At 44.3% G+C, this 26,334-nt stretch overlaps 1 protein-coding gene across 6 annotated transcripts in view; it reads right to left on the reverse strand.

The window, feature by feature from the left end:
* Positions 1-26,334, reverse strand: part of fbxl4 (F-box and leucine-rich repeat protein 4) — a 94,024-nt gene that overhangs the window by 21,513 nt on the left and 46,177 nt on the right. For all 6 annotated transcript variants that reach the window (XM_055635864.1, XM_055635868.1, XM_055635863.1 and 3 more), the window contains 2 exons: positions 18,927-19,171; positions 12,278-12,491 (listed from right to left, as the gene is read on the reverse strand). In XM_055635864.1, the coding sequence (XP_055491839.1) occupies positions 12,278-12,491; positions 18,927-19,171 (459 nt within the window). The remainder of the gene's footprint in view (positions 1-12,277; positions 12,492-18,926; positions 19,172-26,334) is intronic.

Raw genomic sequence — 26,334 nt, forward strand, 5'->3', positions numbered from 1 at the left:
CTGTTACATCCTGACGACGCGGTCTGCGAAGCTTCAGCAATGGGCGTAGCGTGGACTTTCCATTGCGGAGCGGGACGAACTCTTGCTGGGAGTCGCCAGAGACGAGTGCTCCGATCGTTGGCCTGATGACTTTGTCATCATGGGGCTGTGGTCTGCGGAGCTTCTAGCCAAGGGCGTGGCGTGGACTTACCACCCAGAGCCTGGGATCACTCGCAGCGAATCGCCAGAGAAGAGCTCCGACCACCGGCCTATAACATCCTGAAGCCGCGGTCACCGGTAAGAAAGCGCTGATTCAGGGCCGCCAAGCCGCGGAGTGCGTTTGACCGTCCCGACGTCGGAGTTTCAAATCATCCCGACGAGAAGGCCTGTACATCCAACTGTCCGTTGCGACGTCTGCGGAGGGTTTATGGCCCCGACCACGGGTAAACAAAGGAGGATCGGCTGAATGACAACTGGCTGAACTTTGTGCCTTCTATCACAGTGAAGAATGCTGTGATGGATGTTTGTGTTAAATCTTATTGTGTATTGTGTGTCCTTTTTAATTGTATCGCTGCTGGCAAATTCATTTTGAAAAAAAACGTTTCTCAACCAGTGTCCATTCAGTTTTCGTTACAAAATAAATAGCAATTAAAATTAAAATACATGTCATGAACAATTTAACCCTCTAATAACATTCAATAACATTCAACAGCCGTTCCGACCGGCAGCGGCACAACAGTGGCTCTGCTGCAGTGTGGGGGGTTTGTGCGCGATACTTGGCAGGGGGGAAAGTTCATTTAACAGTCTTATAGCCTGTGGGAAGAAGCTGAGGAGCATCCTGCTGGTTTTGCAGCTGATGCTCCTGTACCTCTTCCCAGATGGGAGGATGGTGAAAAAGTCATGCGATGGGTGGTAAGGGTCTTTGATGATGGAGATGGCTCTGTTGATGCATCTCTTCTTGTATATGTCCAGCAGGAAGGGGAGTGGAGCACCAATAATCCTGCTTGCGGTCTTCACTATCCTGTCCAGTTGGTGCCGTTCGTACGCCTTGCAGCTCCCGAACCAGGAAGTGATGCCGTATATCAGTGTGCTCTCGACAGTCCCCCTGTAAAAAGTCCGTAGATGTGTGGTGGGGAGGCCTGCTTTCCGTAGTCTTCGGAGGGGGTGAAGTCGCTGCTGGGCTCTCTTGACCAGAGCTGTGGTGTTGGCCGTGGACGTCAGGTCATCAGACAGGTGTAGTCCTAAGAACTTCATGCTGCTGACCCTTTCCACATCAGCTCCGTCGATGTGCAGAGGTGCATGGTGATGTTTCCCCGCCCTCCTGAAGTCAACCACCATCTCCTTAGTTTTTCCCACGTTAAGAATGAGGTTGTGGGATTTGCACCAACCTGTGAGCAGCTCCACCTCCATCCTGTACGCCGATTCATCGTTGTCACTGATGAGACCCACTACTGTTGTGTCATCAGCGAACTTGCTGATGAAGTTGTTATTGAGTCTGGCAGTACAGTCGTGTGTCAGCAGACTAAACAGAAGGGGGCTTAGGACACAGCCTTGGGGTGAGCCAGTGCTCACGGCTATGGTTTTTGATGTCCTACTGCCCACCCTGACTGTCTGCTGCCGCTGCGACAGGAAGTTCAGGACCCAGCTACATGTGCCAGCATCAACCCCCAACAGCTCCAACTTCTCCACCAGCTGCTGCGGGATGATTGTGTTGAAAGCGGAGCTGAAGTCTATGAAGAGGATCCTGGCATAGGTGTTTTTCCGATCGAGATGTGACAACACGAGGTTCAGTGTTGTTGAGACTGCGTCCTCTGTGGATCGGTTGGCTCTGTAGGCGAACTGCAGTGGGTCTAGGTCGGCAGGTAGACTGTTTTTGATGTGCTGCATAACTAGTCGCTCAAAACACTTCATTACAATGGGTGTTAGGGCCACTGGTCGAAAGTCGTTATGGCAGGCTGGGTTTGGTTTCTTCGGTACAGGGACGATGGTGGCACTCTTAAGACAATTCGGCACTACTGCCTGGCTGAGTGAGATGTTAAAAATGTCTGTGAAGACATCCTTCAGTTGCTCGGCACAGTCTCTTAGAACGCATCCAGGAATGTTGTCCGGCCCTGCAGCTTTGCGTGGATTGACGCTGGCGAAGGCCTTTTTAACTCTGGCTGCGGACAGCCTGAGCGACTGGTCACTGGGAGATGGCAGTGGTGCACGTGTCTGGGTGCTGTTTTTAACCTCAAACCGTGCGTAGAACTCGTTCAGTTCATCTGGTAGGGAGGGGTTGCTTTGGCATATCCGCATCGGGGGGGGCTTGTAGTCAGTGATGGTCTGAAATCCCTGCCACAAGCGACGTGTGTCTTTTTCATTTTCGAAGTGGCTATTGAGTTTTTGTCCGTACAGCCTCTTCGCTTCCCTGATCCCCCGGGATAGGTTGCCCCTTGCCAGTTTGTATGCTTCGTTGTCCCCAGATTTGAATGCCGCATTCCGGATTCTCAGTAGGGAACACACTTCCCCAGTTAGCCAAGGTTTCTGATTGGCACGCCTCCTGATGGTTTTTACCACCGTTACATCCTCAATACATTTGTTGATGTATGCGATGACGGATTCTGTATATTCTTGGAGGTTGATGCCACTGTCGTCTGTTGCTGCCTCTCTGAAAATGGCCCACTGTGTGGTTTCAAAACAGTCTTGTAGTGCTGCCGTAGCTCCCTGTGGCCATGTTCTGACATCTTTGACCGTTGGCCTGTCCTGTTTCACCCTGGGTCTATATGCAGGTGTGAGCATGACCGCTAAGTGGTCAGAGTTGCCGATATGGGGGAGGGGGGCTGCTTTATATGCATCTTTAATGTTGGTGTACACCAGGTCTAGTTTGTTCTTCCCCCTGGTTGCAATGTTCACGTGCTGGTAGAATTTAGGCAGAACAGATTTAAGACTTGCCTGGTTGAAATCCCCCGCTGCCATGAAGAAAGCATCTGGATGTTCCCTCTGCTGCTCACTGATGTTGTTATAGAGCACTGTCATAGCCTCCTTCACGTCCGCGCTCGGTGGTACATAGACAGCGGTTATGAAGACAGCTGTTAGTTCTCTGGGTAAGTAGAAGGGTCGGCATTTCACAGTCATTAGCTCCACGTGGGGTGAGCAGTAGGTGGAAATCACCACAGCATCCCGGCACCATGATCTGTTCACATACACAGCCAGCCCCCCCCCCCCCCCCCCCCCCCCCCCCCCTTGCCTTACCAGCTAGCGAGGCTACTCTATCAGCTCTGTATAGCATAAGTCCCTCCAACTGGATCGCAGCGTCTGTGATGTTCTGATTCAGCCAGGTCTCCGTTAGGATGTAAACACAGCAGTTCTTCACACTTCGTTGGGAGGCTCTCCACGCTCTGAGGTAGTCCATCTTGTTGTCGAGGGAGCGGACATTTGCCAGCATGACTGTAGGCACTGCCGGTTTGTAAGGGTTCGCGTTTAGCCTAGCGTAGGCTCCTGCGCGTTTCCCCCGCTTCTGCCCCCTGCTACACCGCTTGCGATGTTTCCCTACCAGCGTTGTTCCAGGTGCGGGTGCGGGTGCAGCGGCTCTCCATGGGCCTGCGCGCCTCCGTGGGCCTGCGCGCCTCCGTGCGCATGCGCACCTCCGTGGGCCTACGCGACGCAGAAGCCTCAGCTCCACCAGGACGCTCCGTAAGGTAGGGTTGCAGCAAGAAGACTTGCTGCCGATTTTTAAAAGAGCCTGCCGGTCGAACTTACGCCCGTAAACGCACTCCTCCGACACGCACTCTTCACACGCTCCATTCGCTCCAGAAATCCACGAGAAAACCGAACTTCCACTGGGAGAGGTCGCTGCGAGCTCCGGTCGCGCCGCCATCTTGCCCCATCACAATGAAATGACAATAAAGATTTACAATTTTACTGCACCTTCGGGTGTATGTGACGAATAAAACTGATTTTTGACTTTGACTTTGAAAGTGATTCCCAATATTTAAAATGTGACAATCACCTGATTCTAATGCAAAAATTTAATGGGAAGTATAAAGGGGCTGTCCCACTGCGGTGACCTAATTTGCGAGTTTAGAAGAGTTTGCGCTCGACTCAAACTCGCAGCATGGTCGACACCATGGTCGACCTAGGAGGTCCTAGGAGTTCACTGTAACTCTCCTTCATGCTCAAGAGACGTTCCCGCATACTCATGGCCTCAGTTTGGCCGAGGAACATTTTTCAGCATGCTGAAAAGTTTTTCGCGAGTAAAAATTGGTCAGCATGGTTCTTTTGAACTCGTAGAGCAGTGGAGTGGGGTCACTATGTAGTTATAGGCAGTCGAGGGTTGCCATAGGCAACATCCTTTGCTGACCAGGCATTTTAATTGGCTCATTGGAGTTTTCTAATCCAAGGAAAACAGACCAGTAATATTAAATGCCCGCTAAACTTTATTAAAAGTTGTCTGGCTTCTTAAAAGTCTCTCCACCCCTTCACCTCCCCCCCCCCCCCCTTCTCTCACATTTTCTCCCCTACCCCGCGTGTGTGTGTGTGCGTGTGTGGACGGTCGATCCAGCTCGAGGTTTTTCAGGCGAGTATCCTCGAGCTTGTAGGTCAAAGACTGTTGCTGAAAAGTCGCATTAGTGGGACAGGCCCTTTACTCTCTCAATTGTGACATACACATCATCTTATTCACTCAACTGGGTAAGGCCTGAAGTCTATTTAAAATGTAACATAAAACTTCTCAAACAGCCTCTACCCAACTCAGAACATCTCAGAATTTAGTTTAAAATGTTACCACGCAACAAAAGCTTTTCATTGTACCTCGGGCAATAAACTAAATTCAACTTAACTCAAAGCCTCTTGGTATTCATCTTGCAGATCAATTAAAACGCTTTAAAGCTTCAGTACATTAAAATCACAGATGTCTTATTTTCTACTGTCTTTCTAATTTTGCATCCTTCTCATTCTTTCTTTTCTTGGCAGCCATAACTTCAAATGGTAAAGTCAGGAAGTTCCCTATATCCTTCTCTGCTCCTGAAGAAGGGTCTCGACCCAAAACATCACCAATTCCTTTTCTCCAGAGATGCTGTGTGACCTGCTGAGTTACTCCAGCTTTTTGTGTTTATCTTCACTACCATATAAACCTACATATTTGGTCAACTGACCTAATATTGTTCGCGTATCAAAATGGTAATGCACAATATGAAAGTTACTAAATAAATGCGAGTTGTTAGCCTCATTTCAAATTTAAATCCATGTTTCATTAATGATGCATGCAATCCTTCAATTGCCAATTTTTCATGACCGTGGGCCCGTCAAAGCTGAGCATTCGCTCCCCAAATCCAATGAAGAGGATTATTAAATAGCAATCACCAGTGTCTGCCCTGGCTTTCTTTGCTTCCTCACCTGGTGACAAAGTCCACTGTAACTTCATCTGAGAATGGCAAATGTTACAAGAAATCAAACCGAGAACCATCCTTGTTTGCATGGCACAACACCATATTCAATATGAAATGTACCATAAGCCAGACAGAAAATATTGCCGTTTACTTTGAGATTTTTTATTGGCTTCACATTCATAGATAACTGAACATTGCATGCAGGTGTAGCAAGCAACGACAAAAGTAAATGGTATGTTGGACTTAATTGCAAGAGGATTTAAGTAAACACGTCTTTCCTCAATTATACAGATAACTTATTCTCTCCTATAAGCCTACCAAAATCATCTTTGATTCTTTTTCCAAGAAGAACTTTTTTTTTAACAATAATTTTAAAGTATGAACATAGTATGAATAATAAGTATGAATAGTTTTAAATTATGAATTGCTGGATATCAAGCAATGATGATACAGAGTACAGGAAAGATTGAGAACTTTGTAACCCGGCGTCAAGACACCAACCTTTCCCTCAATGTCAGCAAGACAAAGGGAATTGTGATTGACTTCAGGAAGCAAACATTGAAAGTGCCGAAGTAGAGTTAGTTGAGATTCAAGTTCCTAGTAGTCAATACTCATACTTTCCTGGGAGTAAATATCACCACCGACTTGTCCTGGACCACCCATATTGAAGCAACGGCCAAGAAAGCACACCATCACCTCTTGGTTAGATGCAGACCGTTCTATCTGCCCAGAGAGTTCACCTCCACTGTTGTGACTGCAGCCTACATCCCTCCTGATGCTAATGCCAAGCTTGCAATGAAAGAGCTGCATACTGCCATTAGCAAACAACAGACTCACAACCCCGAGGCAGCCTTCATTGTTGCGGGTGACTTCAATCACTCCAACCTGAAGACTGTACTCCCCAAATTCCACCAACATGTATCCTTCCCCACTAGAGTAGACAAGACACTGGACAAAGTCTACACCAACATGGCTGAAGCTTACAAAGCCACCCCCCTCCCCCACCTTGGTCAGTCTGATCACGTCTCATTGTTCCTGCTCCCTAAGTACTCCCCACTCATCAGACGGGTTAAACCAACTGTAAGGACAGTTAAAGTCTGGTCAGAGGAAGCGGACTTCACACTTCAGCAGTGTTTTGGAAACACTGACTGGAAGGCGTTTGCAGCCCAGGCCACCCTTGACTCTCACACGGACATTGATTCCTATACATCCTCTGTTCTGGACTTTATAAACTCCACCATCAATAGTGTCACCTCCCTCAAACAGGTGACCATATACCCGAATCAGAAGCCATGGATGAACAGCGAGGTCAGGCTACTGCTGAAAGCACGGGACACCGCTTTCAGGTCAGGCGATGCTCGAGCCTACAGTTCATCCAGGGCTAACCTTAAGAGGGGCATCAGGAAGGCCAAGCACTGCCATAAGCTCAGGATTGAGGAGCACTTCAACAACAACTCCGACCCCCGACGCATGTGGCAAGGCATCCAGGCCATCACGGACTACAGACCCTCCAACATCACCCCCACATCCAGCGACGCCTCCTTCCTTGAGGAGCTTAACCACTTCTATGGCCGCTTCGACAGGGACAATCTAGAGACAGCCATCAAGGCTGTGCTACCTGCCGATCACCAACCCCTCACACTCACCCCCTACGACGTGTACGTGGCACTGAGTAGGACTAATGCACGTAAGGCTGCTGGCCCTGACGGCATCCCCGGGCGTGTGCTCAGTGCCTGTGCTGCGCAGCTGACAGACGTCTGGACTGACATCTTCAACCTGTCACTTGCCCAAGCAGTTGTCCCCACTTGCCTTAAAGCCACCTCCATCGTGCCAGTGCCAAAACACTCCACTGCGGCAAGCCTCAACGACTTCCGCCCAGTTGCACTTACCCCCATCATCACCAAGTGCTTCGAGAGGCTGGTCCTGGCACACCTCAAAAGCTGCCTACCCCCCACACTGGATCCCTATCAGTTTGCCTACCGCAAGAACAGGAGTACGGAGGATGCCATCTCAACGGCACTTCACTCCGCCCTCTCCCACCTTGACAACAGAGACACTTATGTAAGAATGCTGTTCATCGATTACAGCTCAGCATTCAACACCATTATTCCATCAAAACTGATCACCAAACTCGGTAACCTGGGCATCGACCCCTCCCTCTGCAACTGGATACTGGACTTTCTAACCAACAGACCCCAGTCTGTGAGGTTAGACAAGCACACCTCTTCAACCCTCACCCTGAATACCGGCGTTCCTCAGGGCTGTGTGCTGAGCCCCCTCCCTCTACTCCCTCTTCACCTATGACTGCACACCTGTACATGGTACTAACACCATCATCAAGTATGCAGATGATACAACGGTGATTGGCCTCATCAGCAACAACGATGAGCTGGCCTACAGGGAGGAGGTCCAGCACTTAGCAGCATGGTGCGCTGACAACAACCTGGCCCTTAACTCCAAGAAGACCAAGGAGCTCATTGTAGACTTCAGGAAGTCCAGAGGTGGCACGCACACCCCCATCCACATTAACGGGACGGAGGTGGAACGTGTTTCTAGCTTCAGGTTCCTGGGAGTCAACATCTCCGATGACCTCTCTTGGACCCACAATACCTCTACTCTGATCAAGAAGGCTCATCAGCGTCTCTTCTTCCTGAGGAGACTGAAGAAGGTCCATTTGTCTCCTCAGATCCTGGTGAACTTCTACCGCTGCACCATCGAGAGCATCCTTACCAACTGCATCACAGTATGGTATGGCAACTGCTCTGTCTCCGACCGGAAGGCACTGCAGAGGGTGGTGAAAATTGCCCAACGCATCACCGGTTCCACGCTCCCCTCCATTGAGTCTGTCCAAAGCAAGCGCTGTCTGCGGAGAGCGCTCAGCATCGCCAAGGACTGCTCTCACCCCAACCATGGACTGTTTACCCTCCTACCATCCGGGAGGCGCTACAGGTCTCTCCGTTGCCGAACCAGCAGGTCGAGGAACAGCTTCTTTCCAGCGGCTGTCACTCTACTAAACAACGTACCTCGGTGACTGCCAATCACCCCCCCCCCGGACACTTATTTTTTTTTTAAATTCAAATCGTTTGTTATGTCGCTCTTCAAGGGAGATGCTAAATGCATTTCGTTGTCTCTGTACTGTACACTGACAATGACAATTAAAATTGAATCTGAATCTGAATCTGATCTGAATCTGAATCTTCCTTAGATGGCTGATGAAGTTCCGCATGTCCCCAACAACACTCACCAACTTCCACAAATGCGCTGCAGAAAGCATTTTATCGGAATGCATCACGGCATGGTTTGGGAACAGCTCCATCCAAGACCGCAAGAAATATTGACTCCATCTACACTTTACAGTGCCTCGGCAAGGCCACCAGCATAATCAAGGACAAGTCTCATCCCGGACACTCCCTCTTCTCCCCTCTCCCATGAGACAAGAGATGCAGAAGTGTGAAAATGCACACCTCCAGATTCAGGGACAGTTTCTTCCCAGATGTTATCAGGCCACTGAACCATCCTAGCACCAACGAGAGCTGTCCTAACTTACCATCTACCTCATTGGAGACCCTCAGACTATCCGTAATCAGACTTTGCTAGACTTTACTAGATATTGCACTAAACATTATTCCCTTAAAGGTGCACTGTGGACAGATTGATTGTAATCATGTGTAGTCTTCCTGCTGACTGGATAGCACCCAACAAAATGGCTTTTCACTGTACCTCTGTACATGTGACAATCATCTAAACTGAACCAAGCCCAGTAGTCAATTTATAAATGACAAATTCTCACAACTATCAAGACATAGAAGGCTATTTTAATTTATGGATGTTTGGAGACCATTTTTGAGCAGGAAGCTATCGGTCAGTGTCTGCTCCTCTTCAAATGTGTGCCATGGGACTACTTAATGGTTGTGGTGAAGCTGTGGAATTAATTGTCACATACAGCTGTGGAGGCCAAGTCATTGGGTATAGGGGAGAAGGCATGAGAATGGGGTTGAGAGAGAAAAATAGAACAGCCATGATCGAATGGTGGAGCAGACTCAATGGATCCTGGCCTTATTCTGCCTCTGTGTCTTATGATCTATGAGCTTATTTGCGCCAGCAAAAAGCTTAATTTGCTTTATCTTCCACACAATGGTAGTTCTAGAAATGTAGCACTTACTCTATACTGTATGGGACTGTCAGACTAGATCAAGACTCTGGAGTGGAAGCCGCAAGTGTAGGTATGGAAACAAGAGTGCTGGCCACTGAGTCACAGGTTTAGTAGCAGTCACAGCTTTAATAATGTGCCTTAATAGAAGTTGTTGTCATTTAAGTAGGGCAGTGACGAGGTTTGATACATACAATGATGTTCTGAGTACAGTTTTCTCCCACTCATTGTTTGCTTTGTGCCAAACAAAAATCTATGATTAAAGATAGTAAATAGCACAGCAATGTAGGATTTTAAAACAAAATATATGTTATATATATTAGATATATATTAGATCACTAAAATGTGTTTAATGTATTTACCTTTATTAGTAGGATGACGTAGTACTGAGTTAAATAAAATAAATTGCACAGGTTTACGATTTCACTATTTTTATGATTAACTGCCGAAACATGTCCACATGTGAATAACCGCCATGCAGTGCACACTATGATAAGCACTTCTGGTAATTAATTGTAGGCTATTTCTTAAAGAAATAGAATTATACATTTGAGATTACTTGGGAAGACACCACCTTGCATGCTGATAATTGTTGTTCAAAATAATATTAATAAAAAGCCCTTAAAACATATGTTTGAGGGAAAAATAAACAAAACGTTCACTTTTAATAAAAATCCAAATGCCGAAAGTCACTTATAGACTTTAAAACCATCTTAGTTTCATATTTTTAAATTCCATTAGTCCTTCTCTACCTTGTAATGACTCCCAGATAGCCATTAATTTCTTTATAATAAGTACTGAATGGAAATTTCTCAGTAAGCTATTGTAGTACACCATGTAATCAGTTTTCTCTGGCAATCTCACAATTGTCATAATACATTTGAACTCTTATTTGATGTCACATTGCTTCACCGCCACAACCAAAATTTATACAATGAATTGCTGATGAACAATGAAGATGTCAAAACAAAATTACTCACTTCACAATCACTCATGCAATAATAAAGCATAGCATATTTAATTTGTTTGGAGTACATAAAATTTAAAAAATGTCGTGGTTGAATTTAAAACTGATAATAACTGGTCTCACAAATCATAACCTTTGCTCTTGTGGTTTCTCATGTCACTGAAAAATCTGGGTCAAATTCATTATTTAACTTCAGGATCTACTGTGGACGGAAGATTACTATATCCATTACTCAAAGATTGTGAAATAGATGATGGAAAGACAAGTTATTTCATTTGATTGCATCCGTAACTTCTATAAGACCAACAAACTCCATTCTTCTATGTACATTCAACCCCTTTGCCCTGCCCCGGCAAATACAGGCATGCTTTCAGCTACCCAAACCTAACGCCCTTGTATACACCTCCAAAATCCTTTCCTAGACCCTTTCTTAAATCTCACTTTTTGATTAACTGTTGATCACTCCATTTTTGGTTTTTATTTTGGCTACATCTCTATGTTTTTTGTGCCGCTGTGCTGTTCTACAGTAGGTTTTCATAAATCAAAGACCTGCCTAAACTGATGAAACCTATTGTATCTTTTATTCTTTGAATAGAGAGATTTTCCATACACCATGTGATGTTTTCTAATTACAAAACAAATGTGTGGCACAGAAAAGAAAATGTCAGCTGTTACATCAATTGGTCCACAATCCTCATTCCACTAAGAAGTGCAGAATCTATATCAACACATTATTACTAATAAGCAACTCCTCGATCCAGCTAGGACTTATTGCTAGGACCTAGTCAGCTAGGACTCATTGCCCCATAGCCAAAACCCTCAGCTTCTAGACTCTGTGAAAAGTAATTTAAACCCCTTCAGTGAACAAGGATTTCCCTCCTATTGAAAGACACTAAGCATAGTATTCATTTCTACTTGAAAGGCAACTATTCACTATTTCTCTAAACCAATTATATTTTCCTATCCCAATGAACAGCAACAGAGCCCCTTGTCGCCTAACCTCTGAAAGAACATAGCCGCTGAATCTCCCAAAGAACCAACTCCAGCCTTAACTTCTCCCTACAACCCAACCGAGGGGGAACTTTCTCGGAGCTAATACCTCACTTCAGTCACTCCAAACATGCCATCTCTAATGCCAGTGCTGTGAGGAACTGCTGGAACGTGAATACACTTTATTGACTTTGTTGAGTTGTTTTTTTCTAAAATGTTTATATTTTCAACTCCAATGCATTTCAAGTCTGAAGAAGGATCTCGACCCAAAACATCCATTCCTTCCCTCCAGAGATGCTGCCTGTCCTGCTGAGTAACTCCATCTTTTTGTGTCTACCCAAGCTTTTATAATCCATTGGTTCCATCATCTGGCTGAGAATATAGACTGACAGACACAAGAGCAATGTAACTTACACACTGAGGACCACCAATGCCAATCAGACCGATGGCAGACTATGAACACAACCTCAACCTCTTTTCCTGACTTTACTGATAAAAATAATGCATCTGATAAGTATGCAAAACTGTTATTTCTATAATGTCTATAATTCATGACACATTCCAATAACTTTGAAAAATTGGCATGATCACATTAGATTCCAGGGAACTTTCATCACTCTACAGCACAAAATATATACAATTACATAGGGCCTTAAAAAAAACAGAAAAGGACATTTAAAAAAAAAACAATAGAACTACTCAAATACAAAATAGACTGCACTTCATTTGGTGCACATTTCTCGAACATGCCTGTGTTTCATTAAAAAATACACAAGTAGCATTAAGCAATTCTCTGTCAGTGCCAATCACTGCAGGAGTTCTTACCTCAATTTTGGTGCGGTAAACGACCAGACGTCGGAGACCTGAGATCTTAGCAATATGGCAGAAAGCCTGAGTGTTTAGTTTATCACAGGATGAAAGGTTCAGCTCTTGGAGGTTTGGGCACATCTGAGCAATAACCTCGAGGCAAGTTTCATTCAGGAAGTGGCAACAGGCCAACTCTAGACGCACCAGCTCAAATCCACACACTTGCATGAATCTGCACAGGAAGCACAGCAATCATAGGGTTAATTCCTGTCAAAATAGTAGGCGTCAAGCTGTGAGCGTATGCACCAGGCATCACATAAAGAGGCAACGTCAGGACTAAGCTATAGAAAAACAGCAGATGTTACAGTGGAAGTGAAAAGGTGCAAAGCTCTGAATTAATATATGGAACAGATCTGAAAATGGGTCACTGGTGTGGAATTATTCACCCAATAGGTAAACTGGCACCTTACTTAAAGCACTCAAATGATGCTGGATATCATTTGCAAAACAAATGTCTAAGATGTAAATTAGAAAATTGAATTCATATACGAAATACAGCTAACATGCATAACTGTTGCCATGATTTGTCAAATGGTCCGTGCAGCAATGTCAAACTATTGTTCAATTTCAGGAAGCAATGGAGCTATTGTGGGATTGTTACATCTCCAGCTTTTATTTGAAGATAATATGAAAGTAAGTAGAAAGTCACCACTTCACTGTAAATAAAATTAAATGCATGACAATGAAGACAAATTCACTTCATTTTGCCAATACTTAGTTACCACACAGACTGAAATGGTTAAAATTATTCGCAGGCTGCATTGCAAGATGATAAAATATTATTAAATGAAATAAGTCATGCAAAGATGTATTTTACAAGACCAGCACTTAAACACTAGGAAACACTATGGAAAGACCTATCATTTTGTCGGTTTTGTTAAATTTTGAAAGATGAGAGTGTGGCTGATTATCAAGGAAAATCAATCTGTAAAATATCTATAAATTGCTACTGCAAAAAGCTGATATTTCGTAAAATATTTGTTCCCCCCCCCCCCCCAAATTTGCCTTAAGTTGCATATATACCAATCTTTGATAGAGTAATTTTTGCTTCATCCTTCAGTTGGAGGAGTTCCACACATTTTAGATATTATTTCCATTCTTTGTAAAAAAAAAAAATGGTTGTGAACTGTTTAAAAGAAAACAAATGAAGGGGTGACAATTTGAAAATAATGACAGTTATTTTGATTGGTTCGCCTCATAAAAAAGCATCAATCTACGCAAGGCACAAAGGAATAGAAACTATAATAATTCTTCTTGCGGTTGCAAATTTGAAGTCAAACAGATTGCTCATTTTCACTTTCCTAAAACCCAGGATGGCAGTGACATCAGTCCATGTCTCTGGACAGACTTTTCAATCTTACCACTTTGCCGAGAAGGAATGCAACTTATTTATAGGACTAGAAGAGAATGCGTGTACAAAATTAAAAAAAGAATTAAAAAATCATCAAACAAAATATAACTATTTTAAATAAATGGAATTCATAAAGGCTGAACATTCATTATCTGTTTTAATAGGTAATGCACTGTCAACACTCAATGCACTGTAAGAAAATAGCTACTTCACTGCAAAAGGTTCCCTAAAACAATAAAACAATTCAGCTTATATAGAAACCATATTCTGTACAAGGTTGATGGCTTCTATGGATTGTCTAAACTCCTAAGTAAAATGAGCTTCACATTAGAAGGCATAGAAGTCACATGAGGCCTATTATAAGCTGGAGGACATTCCATGCGGTGCTTTCTTGGTAATACATTGCAAAATGCAATAGTAACCAGCTTACTTATCAAGATTAATTACAATCATAAATACTTCTCACAATGCAACTGAACAATGTCAATTTCGAATGTGCTTTAGAGAACTCAGCTTTTCAGAAAGTACTCTATTTTCATGTGGTGGGTGCAGAGTTTTCTTATCTCAGTAGAGCCACTTTTTTAACAAGATGGTGCTGGAGTGAGATCAGGAAACCTCTTGTATCCAACGACATTTCGTTCAGACCGAAAGGTCTGAATGACAAATAAAGGATCTAAGTCTAAGTCTAAGTCTAAGATTTGATTGTTTAGAGCTGAAAGCCGCAATCAGAACTGTAATAGTAGGAATCAGGGTTTTAAGCCATTTAAATGAGTTAGTGATTTTACGATAACTCGAAAAACCCAATGGAATCGGCAGACTCCCGAAACACAAGCATAGCACAATGAGGCATCAGGGAAGCCTCCACCATGCTAGAAAACATGATTGATGCCGGGGGGGGTCTTCAGATGACTGAGGCTTTTGGGGCATGCGATTCCCCCTAGCATCCTCCTAGCCAATGAACAATTGTTGGAGAACAAGTTAGAAGTCTCAAGAGCAAGACTGCTGTATCAGAGGCCTGAGGGACAGCTGTGTATTTTGTTTCACAAAGATATGGTTGAGCGGCAACTTCCAGACACGTCACGACAACTTATGTGGTTTTCCATCCACTGGATGGTGACGTCAGGAAAAGGGAGAGACAGTGGCAACAGTTTCATAATAAACTCATCGTGGTTCTCTGACATGGTGGTTTTGTCCCGTTCTTGCTTCCCCCACCTGGAATATCTGGCGGTTAAAGGTTTGACTGTTCTACCTACGAAGAGAGTTCTTGGCCTTCATCCTGACTGCTGTCTGTGTGCCACCTCAGGGCAGATGCCAAGCTGGCATTTGAAGAAGTGAGCGTCATGATCATCTGGCCGGAGTATTCAAGGACATTTTCAACCCCTCTCTTCTGTGGTAAGAGGTTCCCACCTGTTTCAAAAGGGCCCGATCATACCAGTTCCCAAAAGAAGCACAGTGACCTATCTCAACAGCTACCATCTGGGAGCACTCACATCAATGAAATGCTACGAGAGGTTGTTTATGGTTCAAATCAACTCTAGTCTCGGAAATAAACTGGATCCGCTTCAATTGCCTATCACCGCAACATGTGCTGCAACACTACAACAGCAGGTGCTATCTCACTAGTTCTCCACACTGCTCTGGACCATCTGAATAACAGGAGCACATGCAGTGCCCTCCATAATGTTTGGGACAAATACCCATTATTTATTTATTTGCCTCTGTACTCCACAAATTGAGATTTGTAATAGAAAACATCACATGTGGTTAAAGTGCACATTGTCAGATTTTAATAAAGGCCATTTTTATACATTTTGGTTTCACCATGTAGAAATTACAGCAGTGTTTATACATAGTCTCCCCATTTCAGGACACCATAATATTTGGGACACAGCAATGTAATGTAAATGAAAGTAGTCATGTTTAGTATTTTGTTGCAAATCCTTTGCATGCAATGACCGTTTGAAGTCTGTGATTCATGGACATCACCATTTGCTGGGTGTCTTCTCTGGTGATGCTCTGCCAGGCCTGTATTGCAGCCATCTTTAGCTCATGCTTGTTTTGGGGGATTGTCCCCTTCAGTATTCTCTTCAGCATATAAAAGGCATGCTCAACTGGGTTCAGATTCGGTGATTGACTTGGCCACTCAAGAATGAACCATTTATTAGCTTTGTTGCTTTCCAGGTTTGTTTGGGATCATTGTCTTGCTGTAGAATGAACCGCCAGCCAATGAGTTTTGATGCATTTGTTTGAACTTGAGCAGATAGGATGTGTATATACACTTCAGAAATCATTATACTACAACCATCAACAGTTGTATCATCAATGAAGATAAGTGAGCCCAGGCTATAACACTCCCACCACCGTGTTTCACAGATGAGGTGGTATGCTTTGGATCTTGGCCAGTTTCTTCTCTCCTCCAAACTATGTTCTTGCCATCACTCTGATATAAGTTAATCTTCGTCTCATCTGTCCACAAGACCTTTTTCCAGAACTGTGGTTCCTCTTTTAAGTACTTCATGGCAAACTGTAACCTGGCCATCCTATTTTTGCAGCTAACCAGTGGTTTGCATCGTGCAGTGTAGCCTCTGTATTTCTGTTCATGAAGTCTTCTGCGGACAATGATCATTGACAAATCCACACCTGACTCCTGAAGAGTGTTTCTGATCCGTCAGACAGGTGTTTGGGGATTTTTCTTTATTCTTCTGTCATCAGCTGTGGATGTCTTCCTAGTCCCTTTCTGATTAACAAGTTCACCAGTGCTCTCTTTCTTCTTAACGATGTTCCAAACAATTTATTTTGGTAAGCCTAAGGTTTGTCTGATGTCTCTAACAGTTTTATTCTTGTCTCTCAGTCTCACAATGGCTTATTTGACTTTCATTGGCATAACTTTGGTCCTCATGTTGATAAATAGCAATAAAAGTTTCCAAAGGTGATGGAAAGACTGGAGGAAAGACTAGATACTGGGAGCTCTCTTATTCCTGCATTAAGGAGGCATTTAAACACATCTAACCAATTACAAACACCTGTGAAGCCATGTGTCCCAAATATTATGGTGCCATGAAATGGGGGGACTATGTATAACCACAGCTGTAATTTCCACATGGTGAAACCAAAATGTATAAACATACTCTAATAAAATCTGATGTGCATTTTAACCGCATATGATTTTATCTATTACAAATCTCAAATTGTGGAGTACAGAGGCAAATAAATAAATGATGGGTCTTTGGCCCAAACATTATGGAGGGCACTGTATGTTGGACTGCTGTTCATTGACTAGTTTGGCATTCAACACAATGATTTCCTTCAATCTCTTCGATTTTGCATCTCCCTTTGCAACTGGATCCTTGACTTGCTCATTGGTAGACCTCACTTAGTGCAGATTGGTAATGACATCCCCCCCCTCACTGACCATCAATACAAGAGCACCTCAGGCTACAAGTTTAGACCCACACTCTACTCGCGTTAAACCCATGATTGAAACACAACTCCAATGCTATCTACAAATTTGTCCATGGCACCACTGTTGGTCGAATCACTGGTGGTGATGAGTCAGTTCAGGAGAGATTTAGAATGCCCTGATTGCAGTAACAACAACTTCTCGCTCAGTCTCAACAAAACCAAGGAACTAATCAGAGTTTGAAGAAGGATCCGGACCTGAAACGCCATCTATCCATTTCCCTCTGCAGATGCTGCCTGACTTTTGCGTTCCTTCAGCACTTTGCTTCTTCCTCAAGATTCCATCATCTGCAGTCTTCTGTGTGACCAAGGAACTAATTGTTAACTGCAGTGAAGAGCAGTCAGGAGACCACGTGATAGCTTTCATTGTTTGGTTGATAGAGAGAATTAGCAGCTTTCAATTTCTAGGCATGAATATCTCAAGTGACCTGTCCTGGGAACAGCGCAGAGATGAACTCATGACCCTACTTTCTTTAAATTTCAAGAAAGTAGATAAGTCTAGATAAGTAGATATTCCAACAAACTTCTAAGATGTATTGTAGAAAGTATCCTGACTGGCCTGGAATGGCAATTCCAATGCACAGGAACGCATGAGACTACAGAGAACGGTGGACTCAACCTGATCCATCAAGGGCACTGCCCTCCCCACCTTCAAAGGCATCTACAAGAGGCACAGGCTCAACATGGCGGCATAGAAACATAGAATATAGGTGCAGGGGTAGGCTATTGGGCCTTTCGAGCCTGTACTGCTAATCAATATGATCATGGTTGATCCTCCAAAATCAGTTCGCCATTCCTGCTTTCTCCCCATATCCCTTGATTCCGTTAGCCCAGAGAGCTATATGTAACTCTCTCTTGAATACATCCATCATCAAAGACCCTCACCATCTGGGCCGTGCCCTTTTCTTGCAGCTACCATCTGGCAGGAAGTACAGAAGTCTGGTCCCACACCACTGCGTTGAAGAACACCTACTTTCCTATACCCATCAGGATCTTGAACCAACTTTTACATCCTAATCGTACCGCAGGAACAGAACACTACTGACCATCTCTTGCACCACGATAATCCATTTTTCTAATTTGGATGTGGAGATGATGTTTCCACTAGTGGGAGAGTCTAGGACCAGAGGCCATGGCCTCAGATTAAAAGGACGTGCCTTTAGAAAGGAGATGAGGAGGAATTTCTTTAGTCAGAATCTGAATCTGTGGAATTCATTGCCATTGAAGATTGTGTAGCCCAGTTAATGGATACTTTTAAGGTGTGGATTGATAGATACTGATTAGTATGGGTGTCAGGGGTTACAGAGTGAAGGCAGGAGAATGGGGTTGAGAAAAAGATAAATCAGCCATGATTGAATGGTGGAGTAGACTTGATGGACCGAAAGGTCCAATTCTGCTCCTACAACCTTTGAACATAGTTCTGTTAATTGTACTTGTACCTCACCTATGTATATAACATTACATACTTGACTCAATTTGATATCTTCTACTTCCAATGGTTCAAGGAGCTTTGTCTTCTCATTTGATTTTCTATTACGGAAGATGCTCCAAAAACAGTCACCTGTCATTTGAACGGGCAATGAAATACTGGCTCAAATTGTGAAGCCCACATCCTTGTGATCATTGTTTGTGACTTCCTTGCATGACTGGAAGAAGTCAACTCAGTGGCCATTGCTTGCTGCATCAGGACCATATTATTAATGTAGTGGTGGCTGATCAACACTGACAGACTGAAATGTTTAACATACTTGGTACACCCTTGGGTGGATTTTATTCGAGAATGACATTAACACTAACCTGCTGAATCCTTGCATGGTGATATATCCTCTATTCCCTGTCCAGGACAGATTTAACCACTGCACATGAGCACATCGTGCATGAAGGTGTTCCAGAGACGCATCATTCAGGCCGGCCCAATAAGGTTGTAAGCTCAGCTGGACATACTGAAGAGGGTCATAGCAATGCTGGTGTAGCAACTTGCAGGTCTGTGCCAACTGGCAAAGGTCTGGTATTGTCAGGTGACTGAGAATCAGCTGGATTAACTGTGAGAGAAACAAACAGCATAAGAAACACAGGAAGAACATTGCATTCTACTCACTAATGTACCTACACATATAGAAAAGACACTTTTGACAAATGTATTACATTCCTTCAAAATAAGTGTTAATGTGGGAATCTTAATACTTATTTTGCTCGTCAACTAACCTGATATGATGCCATTTATTCCTCATTTTGCTTCATTGTAATAATCATCCAATTGACTATTTACTGTCATGAAACTTCACATGCACATCCAAGATGATGCCCAGGCCAGGTGACACTTTGTGTGCAAGTCATAGAGGTGGATCTGCAATCACGCATTATTATCGCTCCATTCTTTTAAATCTCTACTCCTACAGCTGTACACAGTGTCTGGGTCGATTGTAATCATGTCTTTCCGCCAACCGGTTAACAAAAGCCATTCACTGTACCTCGGTGTATGTGACAATAAACTAAACTAAAACGTTAGGTAGTGCCCAATGCTCATCATGCTCAAGTCAAATTTTGCCCCCTCTCGCCAACCACACTTTCACATTTCCAGTGGGAATAAGCGCAGAGATACAAGGAATACGAAGCAGATTTTTTACTCCTCAATGGATTGAGAGGGAGGATAATTTCATTGCTTCTCCTATCATCTTCCAGGTTGAACACAGTACAGAGCAGGGATAAATGAGACATCTCTTTAGTCTGTCCAATGTAACTACTCACTAGATAAATGTATTCAATGGTCAAGTTAAACGGAGGAGAAATATTGTATGTGTTATTTATGGTTGAGGAAACTTTTTGTGCCATTTGCAGAATAAGGCTCGAAGCACACATGCAGGGAAACGACAGCTGGAACATCCGGATGAAATATATTTGGATAATGCCTTGGATACTTGAACTTTGGTGGGGACTCACTCCACTTTGGAACATTTTGCAATGATAATGTCCACAGTAAATGAAAAACTATTTTGCATGTAAATCTAGTTCCGACAGGAACTCGTCTGACAAGACCTATATAACCATATAACAATTACAGCACGGGAAACAGGCCATCTCGACCCTTCTAGTCCGTGCCGAACACATAATCTCCCCTAGTCCCATATACCTGCGCTTAGACCATAACCCTCCATTCCCTTCCCATCCATATAACTATCCAATTTATTTTTAAATGATAAAAACGAACCTGCCTCCACCACCTTCACTGGAAGCTCATTCCACACAGCTACCACTCTCTGAGTAAAGAAGTTCCCCCTCATGTTACCCCTAAACTTCAGTCCCTTAATTCTCATGTCATGTCCCTTGTTTGAATCTTCCCTACTCCCAGTGGGAAAAGCTTTTCCACGTCAACTCTGTCTATCCCTCTCATCATTTTAAAAACCTCTATCAAGTCCCCCCTTAATCTTCTGCGCTCCAAAGAATAAAGCCCTAACTTGTTCAACCTTTCTCTGTAACTTAGTTGCTGAAACCCAGGCAACATTCTAGTAAATCTCCTCTGTACTCTCTCTATTTTGTTGACATCCTTCCTATAATTAGGCGACCAAAATTGTACACCATACTCCAGAATTGGCCTCGCCAATGCCTTGTATAATTTTAACATTACATCCCAACTTCTATGCTACCTTAAGTAGCAAAAAAAAAAATGGAACTCAGTGGGTCAGGCAGTATCTGCAGAGAGAATGGACACATTACATTTTGGGTTGGGACTCTTCTCCAGACTGATGGAGTAGGGGAGAGTAAGTTGGAAAAGTGAAGTAGTTGTAGTGCCAAGTGATCGATGAGGGGAAGTATGGGGGGAGTGCGATTGATTGGTAGATGAGTGGAGTTTGGTAATAAAGGCTAAAGGTCAAAGTCAGTCAAAGTATCCTTTATTGTCATTCAGACTTTTCAGTCTGAACGATATTGTGTCCCTTGCAGTCATAACATAGAATAAAATACCAAAACACACAATGAACGCAGTTTAACATCCACCACAGTGAGTCTACCAAGCCCTCCTCACTGTGATGGAAGGCAAAAGTCTTAAAGTCCTTGTCTCTTCCCTCCCTGTTCTCCCTCTGTGTTGAGGCGATCCAGGCTTTCGATGTTGTGACCCCGCCGGGTGAAGGTAAGCCCCGCGGCCGAACCCGAGCTCCACGAACGGGCCAGTTTAAACTTAGCGGCCTGGGGCGGATGAAGCTGCCACCTTCCAGCCCAGCGGACGAGCTGTTGTTGCGGGAGCTCCGGAGAACCGGTCACCAACCTGGGACATGCGAGCTCCCGACGATGTCGTCCACTGGGCCCGCGGCCGAGCCTCCAAAGCCGTGTCACCGCCGCCGCAACGCCACCACAGCCCTGAAGTCGGCCAGTTGGTAAGTCCAGGCTTTGTATCCGGAGCCTCGAATCGGTCCCAGTTGGAGGCCGCCAGCTCAGCTCATGGCTACACCTTTGACTCAAAGTAGTGTGTGTTCATAAGATCATAATAATGGGAGCAGAATTAGGCCATTCGGCCCATCAAGTCTACTCCGCCATTCAATCATGGCTGATCTATCTTTCCCTCCTAACCCCATTCTCTTGCCTTCTCCCCATAACTTCTGACACCCGTACTAATCAAGAATCTGTCTATCTCTACATTAAAAAATATCCACTGATGGCCTCCACAGCCTTCTGTGGCAAAGAATTCCACATATTCGCCATCCTCTGACTAAAGAAATTCCTCTTCATCTCCTTCCAAAAAGAATGTCCTTTAATTCTGAGGCTATGACCTCTAGTCCTAGACTCTCCCACTAGTGGAAACATCCTCTCCATATCCACTCTATTAAAGCTTTTCACTATTCGGTAGGTTCCAATGAGGTCCCCCCTAATTGTGGTTGTGGTTGTGTGTGCACACTGGTGCTGGAAGTATGTTACAACTGCTTAGTTACTGAAGATGTGCGTACCCTCTCTGTATAATCCTGCTATCACACATGCACTGTGGCACCGAATAAGCATCTGCTCTTTAATTTGATTCATCCATGGCCTTCCTTTCAATACCCTTAAAAACACTTTTTTTTTCACCTGTAACAGTCAACAGTGCTTCTCAGATTCTTTTAAAATGTGATCTCTCCAACATTCACCACGGCAGATCTTGAAGACTATCCAAACTCATTACTTCCAAAGCAAAACAGAAATTAGTGGCGTGAAAAACAATTCATGAGCTTTTTTTTCTAAAAAAGAAACTGGCTGATGGAACTGCACTTCTTGTTCACAGCTGTCCCCTTCCCTTCTAGAATGTTCTCTCCCTTTAATCAATTCCTTGATAGTATTCTTCAGTATTTACTGCCCAATTTGAAGTCCTGACCATGACTCCATACAACTGAATAGGTACTTACAGAATAGCATTATAAAAATCCCTCGTTTACTTATGCAATAGCACTTCAGGGATGAAAGCACTTTAATTCCTTCTGCCTTCAAACCCACGACCCCAGAATGATAATAGGTGAGATAGCAAACAGTTAACCTAGAAAGAAAACTAATATCATTTACATTGGGACAAAACATGAACACCTAGTGCTGCAAATAATCTCCATGTCCGGCAAGCTATCAGTGGCTAGCAGTTTATGCTTTAGCACTACTCCGCATCAGAACGCATTCACGAGGCTGATATGTTACTTACTAATTCAATCTCTCCTCATTACCATGAAGCAGAGACTCTGGTTTTGTTTTAGTGAATCTCTCCTGTATCCTATGCATGCAAATAATGGGCTAGATGAAACAAAATTGCAAGTGATTAGCTGTTTAAATGGCAGTAAGTCTGGGACTTCGGTAAATGAGCTGTCAATCTTGGATCCCAGATGGAATCTAGTGACAGAAGTCAGTCTAGCTGGGATTCTCCGGCAATGTGTGTGTGTAAAAGAGGCCAGTACAAGTTGCATTATCTGTTGCATGATCCAATTTTCCCCTGATTTCCATAGGGAGTGTTGAGCTGGGGATTGAGAGGCAAATGGAGAGATAGGTTTTTTATTTGAGGAAAGTTATGCTTTAGTATTTCCTGATTATTTATTGGACTCTGTAAGTCTTTCGTAGTTTAGTTTAGTTTTGAGATATAGTGCGGAAACAGGCCCTTCAGCCCACCGAGTCTGCGCCGACTAACGATAGGCTTACAATAACGTACACTAACACTATCCCACACACTAGGAAACATTTCCAATTTTTACTGAAGCCAATTAACCCACAAACCTGAGAAAGGCACAAAAAGCTGGAGTAACTCAGTGGGACAGGCAGCTTTTCTGGAGAGAAGGAATGGGTAACGTTTTAGGTCGAGACCCTTCTTCAGACGGAACGTTACCCATTCCTTCTCTCCAGTGATGCTGCCTGTCTCGCTGAGTTACTCCAGCACTTTTTGTGTCTATCTTCAGTTTAAGCCAGCATCTGCAGTTGCTTCCTAAGGGCCTGTCCCACTTGGCCGTCATTTGCGCGCCATTCACGAGACCTGCTAGCGTGTGGGTAGTGCGTGGACAGCGCGGAACGGGCGCATGGAGTGGCGTGGAGCAGTGTGGACTTCGTCCTGAACAAAATCTTCGCGCGCCACCGGCCTGTCGTGTAACTGACGGCCAAAGTGGGACAGGCCCAGGACCCTGGCGCGGCGTAACATCTCACCTCCAACAGCAGCAGAAGCAGGCAAACGATCGCCGAGCTCTGCCTGGGGCTCCCGGCCATTGCGGATCCGAGTTCACCCCCGCTCCTGCTCCCAGAGCGGGGCCAAGCCGATTGTAGATAGACACAAAATGCTGGCGTAACTCAGCGGGACCGGCAGCATCTCTTGAGAGAAGCAATGGGTGACATTTCGGGTCGAGACCCTTCTTTAGACTGAAGACGAGTCTCGACCCGAAACATCATCCATTCCTTCTCTCCAGAGATGCTGCCGGTCCCGCTGAGTTACTCCAGCATTTTGTGTCTATCTTCAAATGACCTCACACGCTCCAGACAGCTGTGCGGACGCATGATGACGTGATGGCATGATGAAGATGATGAAACCCACGTGGTCACGGGGAGAACGTACTAATTCCATAGAGACAGCAACCGCAGTCAGGATCGAACCTGGTCTCTGGCGCTGGAGGGCAGCAACTCTAACTCTGCGCCACCGTGCCTCCTCAAACTTTGTTAACCTTTTCTTTATTACTTTACAATATTTCAATTTACTTCATTTCTATATAAAACCTAAATGTCAGAAGTGTCTAAAAATGATTACAAATCCCCTACAGCTTCCACAGCCAGCAAACCTGGGCATGGGACAAGGGTTTCAGCAGCTTTTTGCTGATGGTTCTGTGCACGGCAAGAATCCAGGCCCATGCCTTGTGTCAAAGAGGTTACCTTATGCATCGGGATGTGGAAGGAATGGCTCTGGGGGATCTCGGGTGGCAATTACTGGCAGATAGACCAGGTCAAATCGATCTGGGCAAATATTTTGAGTGAGATTGACTCAAAGGATAAATTGGTTTTTGGAGCTTCATTGGCAGTGCAAATATTGTGCTGTAAATTAAACAGCGTCTGGTCTGTACCTGTGACGTTCCCCACCATCAGCAGAACAAAACTTCAATAGAAGTGAAACCTCTCACAGAAATGTACAAAATCGCAATATTTGTTCATTAAAATGTTTAGTCGCTAGACACTTGAAAAGTGTTTCTTTACCCAACAGCTCCAATGGTCGTTGTGTAAAACCAAGCAGTCTGCAGGCATCAATGCAGAATTAGGAAACCTAGAAGGATAGTTCAGGTTGGCACTAAGGATGTCAACATAATTTCCCAGGAGCACACAGACCAGCTCCTCCCAACACTCTGGCACATTCAGCTGAGCACCTCCTGTGGTTGAGTTACTGTGGTTGAGTTGCAATCAATTCCACATTAGATTCATTGACTCACTGGGGCCCAGCGGTAGAGTTGCTGCCTTACAGCGACAGAGACCCAGGTTCGATCATGACTACAGGTGCTGTCTGTATGGAGTTTGAACATTCTCCCCGTGACCGGTGTAGGTTTTCTCCAGGAGCTCCATTTGCTTCTCACACGCCAAAGATGTAAATGTTTGTAGATTAATTGGCTTGGTAAAATTGTCCCTAGTGTGTGTAGGATGGTGATCGTGTACGGGGATCACTGGCCAGCATAGATTCGGTGGGCCGAAGGGCCTGATATCTCTAAACTAAACTGAACCAGCTCAGCATCCAAGTACTGAAATGAAAGTAATCATCTGGGATTCTGAGGGGCTGCCTAAGAAGAATTTGAAAACTATGAGGATTATCCCTGGCCCAATGTACTGCCATGCTGCTGCTCTCAATGGCATCAATAGCTGGTGCACAGAATTAATGTTCATAAGTGATAGAAGCAGAATTAGGTCATTTGGTCCATCAGGTCTACTCCACCATTCAATCATGGCTGATCTATCTCTCCCTCCTAACCCCATTCTCCTGTCTTCTCCTCATAACTGACACCTGAATCTTATCATACTATCGATATATTAGAACTCCAGCAGGGATTTTTTTTCTGCTTAGAAATCAGGCTTCATTTTAAATTAGTTACAACTGATACAGATTTTTCACAGCACAATTTTCGTGGTCACCTCCATCTGCTGACTTTGAAAAAATATCATCATCATAAAATTATCAATGCGTCTACATGGTGAAGTGCCTAGCCACTGTACAGGAGAAAGACTGCAGTTCTGTGGACTTTGGAAGCCGCGGTCTCCGGTAGGAAGCGGCCGATTTGGAAACTCCAAGACGCTGAGAGTGTTCTTCCGTTCCGATGCCAGAGGCGAGAGGGCCTGAAACACGGGCGGCCGTTGCGGCGACTGCGGAGGCCTCAATAGACCCCGACCACGAGTGAACAAGAGGAAGATGACTGAACTTTGTTGCCTTCCGTCATTGGAAAACGTTGATTCCGCTGTGGAGGGATGGTTTTATGTTTTATGTTATATTCTATAGTGTTGTGTTTATCTTATAAGTGCTGCATGGTAACTCAAATTTCACTGCACCAATTGGTGTATGTGACAATAAATGTCCTTTGTCCTTTTGTCTTTCTGGAAAACATCTCAAGGCTTCCGAAAGAGAGGGTGAGGATGGACATAGATACTGACCTCACCAGTGGCTCCCATTTCCTGTGAATTTCACGTTCCTTAATAAAACTTATTGGCAGACACATCTCTTCACATTGCATTGATTTTGTCATCTATCTTTGCA

This window comes from Leucoraja erinacea, chromosome 5 (genome assembly GCF_028641065.1).
Source record: "Leucoraja erinacea ecotype New England chromosome 5, Leri_hhj_1, whole genome shotgun sequence".
Lineage (NCBI taxonomy): Eukaryota > Metazoa > Chordata > Chondrichthyes > Rajiformes > Rajidae > Leucoraja > Leucoraja erinaceus.